This window comes from Lithobates pipiens, unplaced genomic scaffold (assembly GCF_037356315.1).
Source record: "Lithobates pipiens isolate NorthernLeopardFrog02 unplaced genomic scaffold, aLitPip1_a1.2 Scaffold_19, whole genome shotgun sequence".
NCBI lineage: Eukaryota > Metazoa > Chordata > Amphibia > Anura > Ranidae > Lithobates > Lithobates pipiens.
Genome location: NW_027507764.1, coordinates 506,902,291 through 506,915,121, shown reverse-complemented (window position 1 = coordinate 506,915,121; position 12,831 = coordinate 506,902,291). Strand labels below are relative to the sequence as shown.

At 41.6% G+C, this 12,831-nt stretch overlaps 1 protein-coding gene across 1 annotated transcript in view; it reads left to right on the top strand.

Annotated features, from left to right (window-relative positions):
* The window catches only part of RGS22 (regulator of G protein signaling 22), a 151,095-nt gene that overhangs the window by 65,247 nt on the left and 73,017 nt on the right, over nucleotides 1-12,831 (top strand). Inside the window, exon 12 of the mRNA XM_077493099.1 lies at nucleotides 3,705-3,816. Coding sequence (XP_077349225.1) covers nucleotides 3,705-3,816 — 112 coding nt within the window. The remainder of the gene's footprint in view (nucleotides 1-3,704; nucleotides 3,817-12,831) is intronic.

The following is a 12,831-nucleotide window of genomic DNA, read 5'->3' as shown; positions in this document are numbered from 1 at the left end:
GTTCTGCTTAAAAATTTAGCACACTAATGGAATAGTGACAAACTACGGTACTTAAAAATCTCCATAGGCTCCATATTACTAGAATTATTGCTGTCACTCTAACGATCACCGCGATACTCACATGTGTGGTTTTAACACAGTTTACATTTGCACGACTTATGTATACATACACTTCTGCACACAAGCGTGGAGAGATGGGGCCCTTTAAAAAAATGTTTTTTTTCTTATTTATTTTATTTTTACACTGTCCCTTAATTTATTTATTTTTTCTGATCACTTTTTTTTCTGTCACAAAGAATGTAAACATCCCTTGTGACGATAATAGGCAGTGACAGGTACTCTTTATGGAGATATCTGGGGTCTATAAGACCCCAAATCCCTCCTTTGCACTTAAAAGCATTCAAAATGCTAAGTTTGGCTGTTTTGAATGCTGTAATATTTTAAAATTTGGCGTCTTTAATGCCCCGTACACACGATTGGATTTTGCGAAAATAAATGCTGGATGTGAGCTTGTTGGCTGAAAGTCCGACCGTGTGTATGCTCCATCCAACATTTGTTGGACTTTTCGCCAACAAATGTTGGCTAGCAGGTTCTCAAATTTTCCACCAACAAAACTTTGTTGTTGGAATTTCCGATCGCGTGTACACAAGTCCGACGCACAAAAGTTCACGCATGCTCAGAATCAAGCAGAAGGAGCCGCACTGGCTATTGAACTTCCTTTTTCTCGGCTCGTCGTACGTCTTGTATGTCACCATGTTCATAATTGTTGTCCAACATTTGTGTCACTGTGTGTATGCAAGACAAGTTGGAGCCAACAACCTTCGAACAAAATTCCACGGTTTTGTTGCCGGAAAGTCCAATTGTGTGTATGGGGCATAAGTCTTCTGTAAACCGGAAGTGATGTCATGACATCGCTTTCTACATATTACCAGTTTAGAGTTAGTTTAGAGGAGGTCTATTACTAGAATTATTGCTCTCGCTCTAATGATCATGGCGATACTCACATGTGCGGTTTTAACACCGTTTACATTTGCGGGCAGGACTTATGTATACGTACATTTCTGCACGCGAGTACGGAGAGATGGGGCACTTTATAAAAAAAATAAAAATCTTATTTATTTTATTTTTACACTGTCCCTTAATTTTTTTTTTCAGATCACTTTTTTGCTGTCACAAAGAATGTAAACATCCCATGTGACAGTAATAGGCAGTGACAGGTATAAATACCTATAAGACTACAAATCCCTCCTTTGCACTTGAAAGCATTCAAAACGCCAAGTTTGGCTGTTTTGAATGCTGTCATCTTTTAAAATTTGTCACCTTTAAGCCCACAGACACACAGTCGGAGATTTTGGCAACCAAATCCGTCGGATTTTTCCCGTCGGATTTAGTCCGACGGATTGTGTCCGAAACTGTTGCATACAAACGGTCGGGCCAAGTTGGCGAAAAATCCGATCTTTCAGAACGTGATGATGTAATTTCGTTACGATGGGACTATATTCAGGCTAGTAGCCAATAGCTTTGATGTAGGAATTTGATCTGAGCATGCGTGGCACTTGGTCAGATCAAAATGCTCTACACATGATCGGATTAGGTCCGTCCGGCCCAGTTGGTCGGGAAATATTTCCAACATGGTGGAAAATTGGGTCGGACGGAGATTCAGACGGAATCAGTCCGATGCATACCACACACAAAAAAATACTACACACATCAAATCCCGCCACCTAGTGTGTAAACACTGCGCCAGCACCCTACCTCCCCCCAGCTGCCACTTGTTTATATATTATTCAAATATTTAGAAGGTGAATAAATCCTCACACTTACACCGTGTTAAATCACTATCCCCTTGTGGCGCTAAATGGAAAAGATTAATCCCCCAGTAAAAACTCCAAAAATATATAATGGGAGTATACAGAGTGGATTCTTCAATCCCTATTCAATACAGCTCAAATAAATAATGTATGAAAAATCAGCAAATCAGATCAATAAATAAAATATCAAGTAAACTTAATCACTCAATTAAAAGTGCAAAAAACTAAATAAATATTTTCATATCCATTTAAAATATGTGCATGTCCCTCAAAAGAAACAATATATTTCAAACAAATATGCGAACAGTGTATACCCAACTTCACATGTGTTTATAACATACAGCAAAAACAGGTTAATTTAAAGTGAAAAAAAGAAAAAAACATTTTCTTAGCATATAAATAAGAAAGTCCTCAATAGAAGTGTCCCAAAGTAGAACGACAGGTGGTGATAAATGAAAAAATCAGCACGCCCTTTTCATATGTGCTTTCTTATCAGTGTCCCCAAACGATGAAACACATGTGAAGTTGGGTATACACTGTTCGCATATTTGTTTGAAATATATTGTTTCTTTTGAGGGACATGCACATATTTTAAATGGATATGAAAATATTTATTTAGTTTTTTGCACTTTTAATTGAGTGATTAAGTTTACTTGATATTTTATTTATTGATCTGATTTGCTGATTTTTCATACATTATTTATTTGAGCTGTATTGAATAGGGATTGAAGAATCCACTCTGTATACTCCCATTATATATTTTTGGAGTTTTTACTGGGGGATTAATCTTTTCCATTTAGCGCCACAAGGGGATAGTGATTTAACACGGTGTAAGTGTGAGGATTTATTCACCTTCTAAATATTTGCATACCACACACAGTCAGATTATCTGACGACACGGTCCGATAGGACTCATTCCGACAGATTCTCCGACCGTGTGTACAAGGGCTAAGTCTTCTGTACACTGGAAGTGATGTCATGACATTACTTCTGGATTACTAGATCCGAGAGCTGATCAAAGCTGATTCTGGCTTTGTTCAGGTCTCTGGTCAGCCAGCGGATGTGCTGTTTGGTCGGTTGGGCCTCCCGTTGCGACGGGAGAGCCCGGGCAAGCCACAGAGGGAGGGGACATCCCCTCTCACTGCTTGGGATAACAGCCGAGCGGCTTAGCCGCATCGGTTGTTATCCCAAGAAAGCCAACAGTTGGCTCTACAAAAAATGTCCGCGAGCTAGGTGCACGTGAATTCATCACATGCACTGACGGGCCAGACATTTATCAGTGGCTGGCCTGGTGCAGCCCGCGGGACGTAGGTTGCCGACCCCTGCATTAGATCATCAAGTCTTATTTAATGCCAAGGTGGGGTACATTCACATTTTTCCTTGCTATTATCTGAAATTTCCTGAAAATTCCACAACTGAGGTTTTTCTCTGCTATGCACAAGGGGTGTAGGACTTATATTTATCATAATTAACCTTGTCTGTACTGTGCTGGCACATCTCATTATCAGTTATAAACTAGATTTGAACACTCTCTTTCCTAACAAGAGGTAAAAGATCTAGAAGCTGAGCTTCTTCATGTATGAGGGAAAACTCAGCGTGTCCTTTGTCAGTGGAGACAGACTAAGCTTTCTCTCATTTTAAATTGTTCAGAGTAGCTTGCTGTCTGCCCGACGCCTGCTCCAAATGTGCTGTCTGTTTTGGAACACATAGCAAACATATAGTGGGGTTTTCTTAAATTTCACTGCAAAAGTAGAGATACCCCTCAAGACCCAGCAGAGGGATGTCAAAGGGCAGAGACAAAATCACAAAAACTGGTCACATTACTAGTGAAAAACTTGCCATTTCCACTAGGGGAATTTATTATTTTATAAATAACTATGTCATTATAAATAGGACAAGAATCAGACCCATGAGCTGCTGTTCACCAACTGTACGTACTAGCCTGGCTAGAAACATTGTTGGACCAAAGGTTCATCACAATTCACCGGAAGAAGATTTTGTTTCTGTAAGTATTTTTAAAGTATACCAGACTGGGATAGGGAGGGTCATCAGTGTTAGCATTGGGTCTCTACTTTATCTCACATAGCTGTCAGTCCAATATATGGAACATTGTTGTAAGAGGCTAGAGCACAGAGTTGACATGAACCAAGAGCTACTTCTGTCTCTGCTTCTACGTTGTTCAGTCATGAGACTAGGAGCAGGAAGAGGAACAGTGTTCCTTTAAGTGGAACTAAAGGCATTAAACTTAGCTCCTCTGTAATGGTCCAGGTCCCTTGCCCGCTCCAGGTCCAGGTTGCTTGCTGGGTGTCGGTCTTCAGGCCTCTCCATTGGCCGGTGTGGAATGACGTAACCCCTGCGCACAGCAGGAGTCCATCATCCTGGCACATGGATTGTGCCACGATGTAAGCTGAGCTGCACATGCATAGCTTAGTTTTCATGCTGCAGAAGACTGCGACCAGGCAGGTAGGTGTATTTTATTGCAAAAAAGACATTGCACGTCTCTCCTGCGATAACTCCCTGTTTCCTTGCAGTCTTCTGTTAAATTACTTCAGTTCAGTTTACCTATAATAGACAAAGTTGTGTCTCCTTCCAGTCTATGCCGTGTTCCAATGATGTATAAATCACATACACAATGGCTGAACAAAATAACAAAAGTAATCTGGTGAAATGTTCACATATACAGTATATTTCAGCGTTGTATGTGTTTTTTTGGGAAAAAAAATCAAGCTTTAAAGCGCTTAACAACCCTCTTCACCCTGCCTTCTATGCAGCATTAAGTGCTTATACTTACCTTTCCTCCACTCTTTAGACTCCCACGTCCACTCTTTGTAAAAAATCCCAGTACAGTCAGGTATGAAGGAGAAAATTACATACCCCCTGACTTCCCACGTAGGAGCATTTGACGCTTGAGAGACCAATCACTGGGCCATGGCTTTCACACATGGTGGCCATAAGTGTGCAGCTGACAACAATCGTTAGGCCTATCGGCATGGCAGCCAAGCAGCTAGCATTTTTAAAAGGAGAGATAAAAATTGTATCCTAGATGTTTATTTTATGACAGGTTTCCTTTTCTATACTAATTATAGGTGTAGCGGCACCCCATAGGGCAGGGATATGCAATTAGTGGACCTCCAGCTGTTGCAAAACTACAAGTCCCATCATGCCTCTGCCTTTGGGTGTCATGCTTATGGTTGTCAGAGTCTTGCTATGCCTCATGGGACTTGTAGTTCTGCAACAGCTGGAGGCCGCTAATTTCATATCTCTGCTATAGGGGATGCTGAGTGTAGTAGTCTGTCTGTCACCCTGCCCAGCCACACTTTTCAAGCATCCAGAGACATAAAAGCAGTCCTTGTACTTGTTTTTTTTTGTTTTTTTATTTAGGGGAATTTAACTTGGATGGGGATAGAAAACTTTTGAGATGCCTAGGTAGCAATCAAAATTGGGACCAACTATATACACCACAGTTATACAATCTCCTCTTCTCCTCCTGCGTTTCTTGTTTGCAAACTATCACTCCTCATTCCTCCAACACATCACTTGCTTGCATTCCCCAGACCAGCTAGCACTGTAGGCTTGACACTGGCTCAGCCAGCCCTAAAGCAGATGTCCTTTGCAGGCAGGGACCGCGGGCCTCTATGGTGTAGCAAAAAATAGAAAGTTCCAGTGTTAGCTGTCCCTATGGCTACTGCTCCCAGCAACACCTCTTCAGGCTCTGCCAGCCCTCCTTGCTGCAGCGCCACCTTTCTACTGCCCATGCCACCACAATCCTCTAGACTGGCTTTGCACCCATCCCAGACTGCGGCATCTCAGTCCTTTCAGGCATGCCTCCCTCAGCCCCGACAGCCTAATACTCCATCTTCCACCCGATCAACTCCTCCTCAGTTGGGCTGACCTTGGGTATTTAAGGAGGCCTGTCCCCAGATAAGGGATTGGTCAGGGCTCCTCAGAACACCCCAGGCAGCTCCACCTCCCCTCTCCACCTCTCTTTCCAGAAAACACCAGGACATTCTGGAAAGAAGTAGGAGGTTCTGGTGATGCTACCTGTGAGTCACCCCGCACTACCATGAGTCACTCCCAACCCACCAAAAAAAAAACGGGTTTGGCTGAATCTCCATTTAGCTGAATATCCATCGGGCTTGAAAGTATGTGCTGTGAATTTCTGCTCTACATGTTTGGCCAACATTTTGGCTTTCTCAGTAGACTTATGAGTACTGCGGAAAGATGCCACAGGAGTGCTCAGAAGCATTGAATAATTGAAGGATAGACACATACACTGAATAATTGAAAATTAGGTTCTTGTAGCATTGGAATTACCCTGGGGGGATATCAGTGACCATAGGATGGACAAAAGCCATATAATATCACCCTTAAGCTGGACACACATCGGCACTCCCACAATTCTTGGGTTACATATTGCGCCAACCATGTGAACAAAAAAGGCACCCCTCATAGTGTGGACCTTTGTCAGCTAAAAAGGGAAGGCAACACTGCCCCACTCCTATATAGAACAGTTAAAACAAAGGATAGAGGCCGTCCATAGATCATCCCCAATGGCAGCTTTGAGGGGTATTTTTTTCATTTACATTGTGGGCGCAATATGTAACCCAAGAGTTGTGGAAGTCCTGATGTGTGTCCAGCTTAAGGGTGATATTGTATGGGCTTTGTTCCTCCTATGGTCACTAATGTCCCCCCTGAGGCGATTCCAATGGTACAAAAGCCTAATTTTCAATTATTCAGTGTATGAGTCTGTCCTTTAACTATTCAGTGCTTCGGAGCACCTTCGTGGCATCTTTTTGTAGTACTTAAAAGTCTCCTGAGGAAACCAAAATGCTGGCAAAACATGTAGAGCTGAAGTTCACTGCACATACTTTCAAGCTGCATGGATATTCTGTGATGGTTTTATAATCAATACTGCAAAATGTTGTTTTAAATAATGTTTGCATTGCAATAAAATTATTGATATTTTACCATATCTCTTTGGAGTTATGTTTTCGGCACCTTTAAAATTCCTTTTGGTACTTCACCTTTAAAATTGTCTAATTGTTTTTGCACTAACCAATTAGCCTCATACAACCTACTGCCTTATTAGGCTTCCCTGCTCTTTTGTATCACATGATCCTTGGCTACTTTTCTGCACTGGTCTATGCGCATAGCAAACACTACCAGCACTTACCGTATGTTATGATTATGTTCAGTGCCAACAGGGCAGAGGCGCAGTGCTTTTATCAGGGTCCAGGTAGTGATTGGTTAACCTCCATTAGCATTCTAAATTATCGTTCACAAATTTTAAGCATTCTATTGCTCTTGGAAAGCACAGCTAGTATTCTTTAAGATCTGAGAGACAAAAAACTTTACTACCATACTGGGGAATGACTTAACATCAGTTGGTTAACAGCCCAAAACAACACCAGAAAATTAAGTGTTTTATTTTCTGTTTTTCCAAGAATAAGTGCTTGTTATCTACATTTTACTCCAGGGGTCTGTCCAGAGTCCATCTAAGATCTGCAGCTCTAAAATAGCTTGGAATTAAAAGTTTAAGGAGAAAGTAAACTGACTCCCTTATGATGTAAAGTGCGATCCATGAAATATGGTCAATATTAAATACCTTCTTAAAGACTGCTGGTATTGATTGAGAATTCCTGGAATATGAGACTATAATTCCATTACCAATTAGTAATTGTTAGGGGATTGTGTGCAAATAGCTGGAGGCTTAAGGAGCTCTCCATAAATCCTGACTGCTTAGAGATGGATTATGGGGATCTTGAGAAGTGATGATCGTCTTATGGAGATCTAAAAAAAACAGTGCCAGGCTAGAACTTCCTGTCCCGGTCATATAGCCACTTGATGATCCTTGGTGTGATTCCATACTTTAGCAGCTTTGCTGCTATTCTGGTTTTGTGCCACTGGCTTGTCTCCCCTAACAACTGTTCTGAGTATCTCCTCAATACAAACAGCCGTGTTAAACTCATGACCTCATGGAATAGCTTGAATGTACTTCAAATAAACTCTTTGCCAGGATAAATAATCTACCCCCAGAAACATTTGATTTCATCATTTCCTTAATCTAGATTTAGGTCTTCTATGAAGTAAAAATAATTTACATTACTTTTTTTTAGCTTAAGTATTATCACCAAGAAGTACATGTACGTCAGGGGAAGGTTAAGATTGCTTGCAGGTTGTTTTTTTTTTTACTGTAATATCTTCAGAGTGACCTCACTTCATTGAAAGTCAGAGCACACCCTTTAGAAAATAAGCAAGGGAAGTATCAGATCTCCAGCAGTTTTAATATTTAAAATAGGCTGGAGAGGGATTAGAGCCCTGCATACTGGAGCAGAACTTGCGAACCTCAACAGTGCCAGCTGGACCATTCCTGTTGGTTGGGAAATGTTCAAAAAATAATTAGTGTAGACCATATTGTAATAAAATGACCAGTATTTCCCAATCACTGTAGCTAGATAGCCAGTATAGGAACGTGTTATGACTGTACTAGATGATATCAACGTGTGCCCTTTTTACCAGGTCCCAGAGAACTCAGTAGTGAATTCTCATCATTGCTGCTTTTCAAAAATATAAATTTTTCCTGAGTCTTGGACTTGTACCAAGCCTCAGAATTGTTGCATGAAATACAGTCAGTTGAAGATAATGAAACAGGGGCTTTGCAATATAGGAATGGTTTGAGCTATCCAGAAGTCTTGGAGTTTGTGGTTAACCACTGTGTCTAATAACTTTACCTCCTTTCTTGACCAGAGCTATATCCTGGTCCAACATTGGCAATCCCGGCTCCTCCCTCCACAGAGCTTGTTGTTGGCACTGAGAAGGGAGAGAGCTGAGAGAGCTTCTACTTTCGTGCACATTGCTGGATCAAGATCAAGCTCAGGTAAGTATAAGGGGGGGGGGGGGGGCTGGTCAGAGAGCATAGAATACAATAAGATAGAAAAAACTTTCTGCCTTTATAACAACATACATTTTGAAAGTTGGTGTAAAGTATATGAACATTCAAACAATAAAATTCTCCTATTTGCCCCATTTTGAGCTTAATGTCCTCTTTGAAGGACATCTTTGCCACCAATTTTCTCTCCTGTGCCTTGGTTGGGTGCACACAGGTGAATAATAAGCGTTGGGTCCAAATAGAAGAAGTCTCGGCAGGTATTCCTCTTCAGTGTATTCCCCAGCTACAGTCCACCCTCCCTTCATTGGTTATATCTAACCCTCTAGTAGGGTATACTGCCAAGATGATCTTGAGGCAAAAGACGTTCTGAGGGACGTGTGTCCCTTCCGTAAAACACAGGTGATAATTTCACTCTAGGCCTGATGGAATTCAACCTCTGACTGAAGCCTACCATTCTCGCTTTGAGATCTTCCTTTTGGCAATGGGTGTTAAATCTTTGCAACAACTTCAAACCATGACTAACCCCCCCAACCCCCCATCCCTTCTGGAGCACTTTCTCTCCAGTCTTAGGAGACCGCCTTTTCCATTGCCTCCTCTCACAAGTTTGGAAAAGCTTTGCATCTCCATCACTCCTTGACCTTTCACTGACTTCTAAGATGCTTGCTCTCCCTGCGTCCACCAGATGTTCTTATATCTCTAGATGGGAAACTGACCTGGGTACCAGTTTGTGAGACCAACAAAAGAAGCGTATAAAAACATTTTATTCACATGGCATCTATCTCCAATGCCATACAAGAAACTGGTTTTAAGATTTTGACCTGATGATACAAAGTCCCTTCACCATTGTACAGGATCATTCCTCATCTCTCCTCTAAGTGTTGGAGATGTTGAACTCACAAAGTTTTTGTCCCTGTCCGGTATTACAACCATTTTGGACACTGGTCCATGAGCTGATCTACCAATTAACTGATGTTCAATTCGGTACTGACCCTGTGGCATACCTACTTCATCACTTATGTCATCCAAACAATATAAACGTTCTCTCACCATCCAAATGCTTGATGCAGCAAAGACCTGTATCCGTTTATTTTTGAGACAGAAGATACCACCCCCTATGGGGGTTTGACTGAGCAAAATTCAGGAAATCTGTACAATGGAGGATGCTTTGGCTTCTGCCAACCACAAAGAAGAAGAATTTCACACAACCTAATACCATTGATTTTATTATACCTGCAACTTACTCTGTTGATCTGGCCAGTTGACTGCCTGCCAAGTTTGGAGGGCCCTGTGGGTCTGTGGATCTGGAAGTTATTGGCTATCCTTGCCACCTGCTCAGTGAAGGATGCTGAAGACCTACCTGGGGGGCCACTGCACTGGGATTCTCAATCTGCTATTCCCATTCCCCTATTTACAGTTATTTGACCACCTTCTTCCCCCAACCCCCCTTTCTCCTTTTTTTTGTTTAGAACAGACAGACTACTCCACCACTTGGAGGTGAGGGGTCAGCTCTGCTACCTTCTAACCATCATATGTTTACTGTTAAATGTTTGTTTTTTGGATTCTTACTGGAGCATACCCCTCCACATATTTGCATTGGTGTCGAGTGGATGACAACCGTTAACTTCCACCATGGTTCTAGTTCCTCCTTTTTTTGCTTGTACATGCATATATTTGGGATAAGGACCAGTATGGCCCACCACCTGTTTTTTCTTGTTTTTATTTTTTTTTATGTTTATTTCTGTTGGGCTCATCCCTTTTCTACTTTTGAAAACTTTAATGACCTCAATACAGTGCACTTACACCCCCTTCCTGCCCAGACCAATTTTCAGCTTTCAGCACTCTCACACTTTGAATTACAATTACTCAGTCATGCAACACTGTACCCATATGAAATTTGCATCATTTTTTTACACAAATAGAGCTTTCTTTTGGTGGTATTTAATCATTGGTGGGTTTTTTATTTTTTGTGCTATAAATAAAAAAAGACCGTAAATTTTGTGAAAAAAATGGCTTTTTCTTTTTTCTGTCATAAAATTTGCTAATTAGTAATTTTTCTTCATAAATTTTGGCCAAAATGTATACTGCTACATATCTTTGATAAAAATAACCCAAATTAGTGAATATTATTTGGTCTTTGTGAAAGTTATAGAGTCTACAAACTATGGTGCCAATAACTGAAAATTGATCACATCTGATCAGGCCTTCAGTACATCAGGTGAATCTCATTTCTTGAGACACTAACAAGTCAGGAAAGTATAAATACCCCCCACTGACCCCCTTTTAGAAAGTAGACTTTCCAGGGTATTAAGTAAGTAGCATGGTGAGTTTTTTTAAGTGGTAATTTTTTCACACAATTCTTTGCAAAATTAAGATTTTTTTTTCTTTACAAACTTGTCATATTATCAGGTTATTTTTCACACACAGCATATGCATACAACAAATTACACCCCAAAATACATTCTGCTACTCTTCCCGAGTATGGCGATACCATGTGTGAGACTTTTACACAGCCTGGCCACATACAGAGGACCAACATTGAAGTAGTACCTTCAGGCGTTCTACGAGCATAAATGACACATCTCATTTCTCAACCACCTATTACATTTTAAGGGCCCTGGAGCACCAGGACAATGGAATTGCCCACAAAATGACCCTATTTTGGAAAGCAAACACCCCAACGTATAATCTGTGAGGCATAATGAGTCTTTTGAACAGTTCATTTTTTTCCAGAAGTTTTTGGAAAATTTGGAAAAAATAAAAATGCATTTTTTTTTAAACAAAGTTGTCAATTTATAAGATATTTCTAACACGTAGCATGTATATAGCAAAAATTACACCCCAAAATACATTCTGCTACTCTTTCCAAGTATGGTGATACCACATGTGTGAGACTTTTACACAGCCTGGCCACAAACAGAGCCCAGCATTGAAGTAGTACCTTCAGGCGTTCTAGGAGCATAAATTACACATCTCATTTCATTCCTATCTATCACACTTTTGAAGGTCCTTGAGCACCAGGACAATGGAATTACCCACAAAATGACCCCATTTTGGAAAGCAAACACCCCAACATATATTCTATGAGGTTTGGGCTGCAAATAGGTACTTGGGTACTCTGATGGGCTGCAGATAGGTACTCAGGTACTCTGATGGGCTGGTGACAGGTACTCGGTTACTCTGATGGGCTGGCGACAGGTACTCGGGTACTCGGTACTCATATCATATGAACTCATATGAACTGTGACAGGTAATCATATGGACTGTGACAGGTACTCAGGTACTCATATGGACTGTGACAGGTACTCAGGTACTCGGCTACTCATATGGACTCTGACAGGTACTCAGGTACTCTGGTACTCATATGGACTGTGACAGATACTCAGGTACTCATATGAACTGTGACAGGTACTCGGGTACTCAGATGGACTGTGACAGGTACTTTGGTACTTTGATGGACTGTGACAGGTACTCAGATGGACTATGACAGGTACTCAGATGAACTGTGAAAGGTACTTTGATGGGTGGTGACAGGTCCTCTTAATTAGGGGGGCAATCAGTGTGATTGGTGTACACTGTAAGCGGTAAAGAGATGTTATTGCAATCTCCTTCTCAGACACGATCGATGTGTGAGGAGGAGAACCCAGTATCATCTCGTTACCGCTCTATGTTTACATTAAGTGATCGGCTGTGAAAGGATTTGCTACAGCGTTGGTGACGAGCAGTGTTCCCGGGAACATGTCGCCACTGATGTTCACGCACAGCGTGCTCGTGCGCATGCGCCGCACAAAGTGGGGTGGTACCATCTGTGATTGGCCGTGACTTCATCACGGCTGATCACATGGTAAACAGCCATGCCCAATGGAGACACCGCTCGCCACCAAGGGGGGTGGGCGAGCATTGTCTCCGTGACACGCCGCCACCAAAGGAACAGGGATGCGCGCACACAATCGCACGCATTCCCTGTTTAAATGGACAGACATCATATGACACCCACCCAGAATGAGAGCCGCGCCCGTCATATGATGGCTGGAGGGCGGAAAGCGGTTAAATAATGAATTTTAAAAAAAACTGTTCGCATTTACATGTTTTCACTTGCCAACTGCTTAGATCACATGGGCTCAATTATCACTT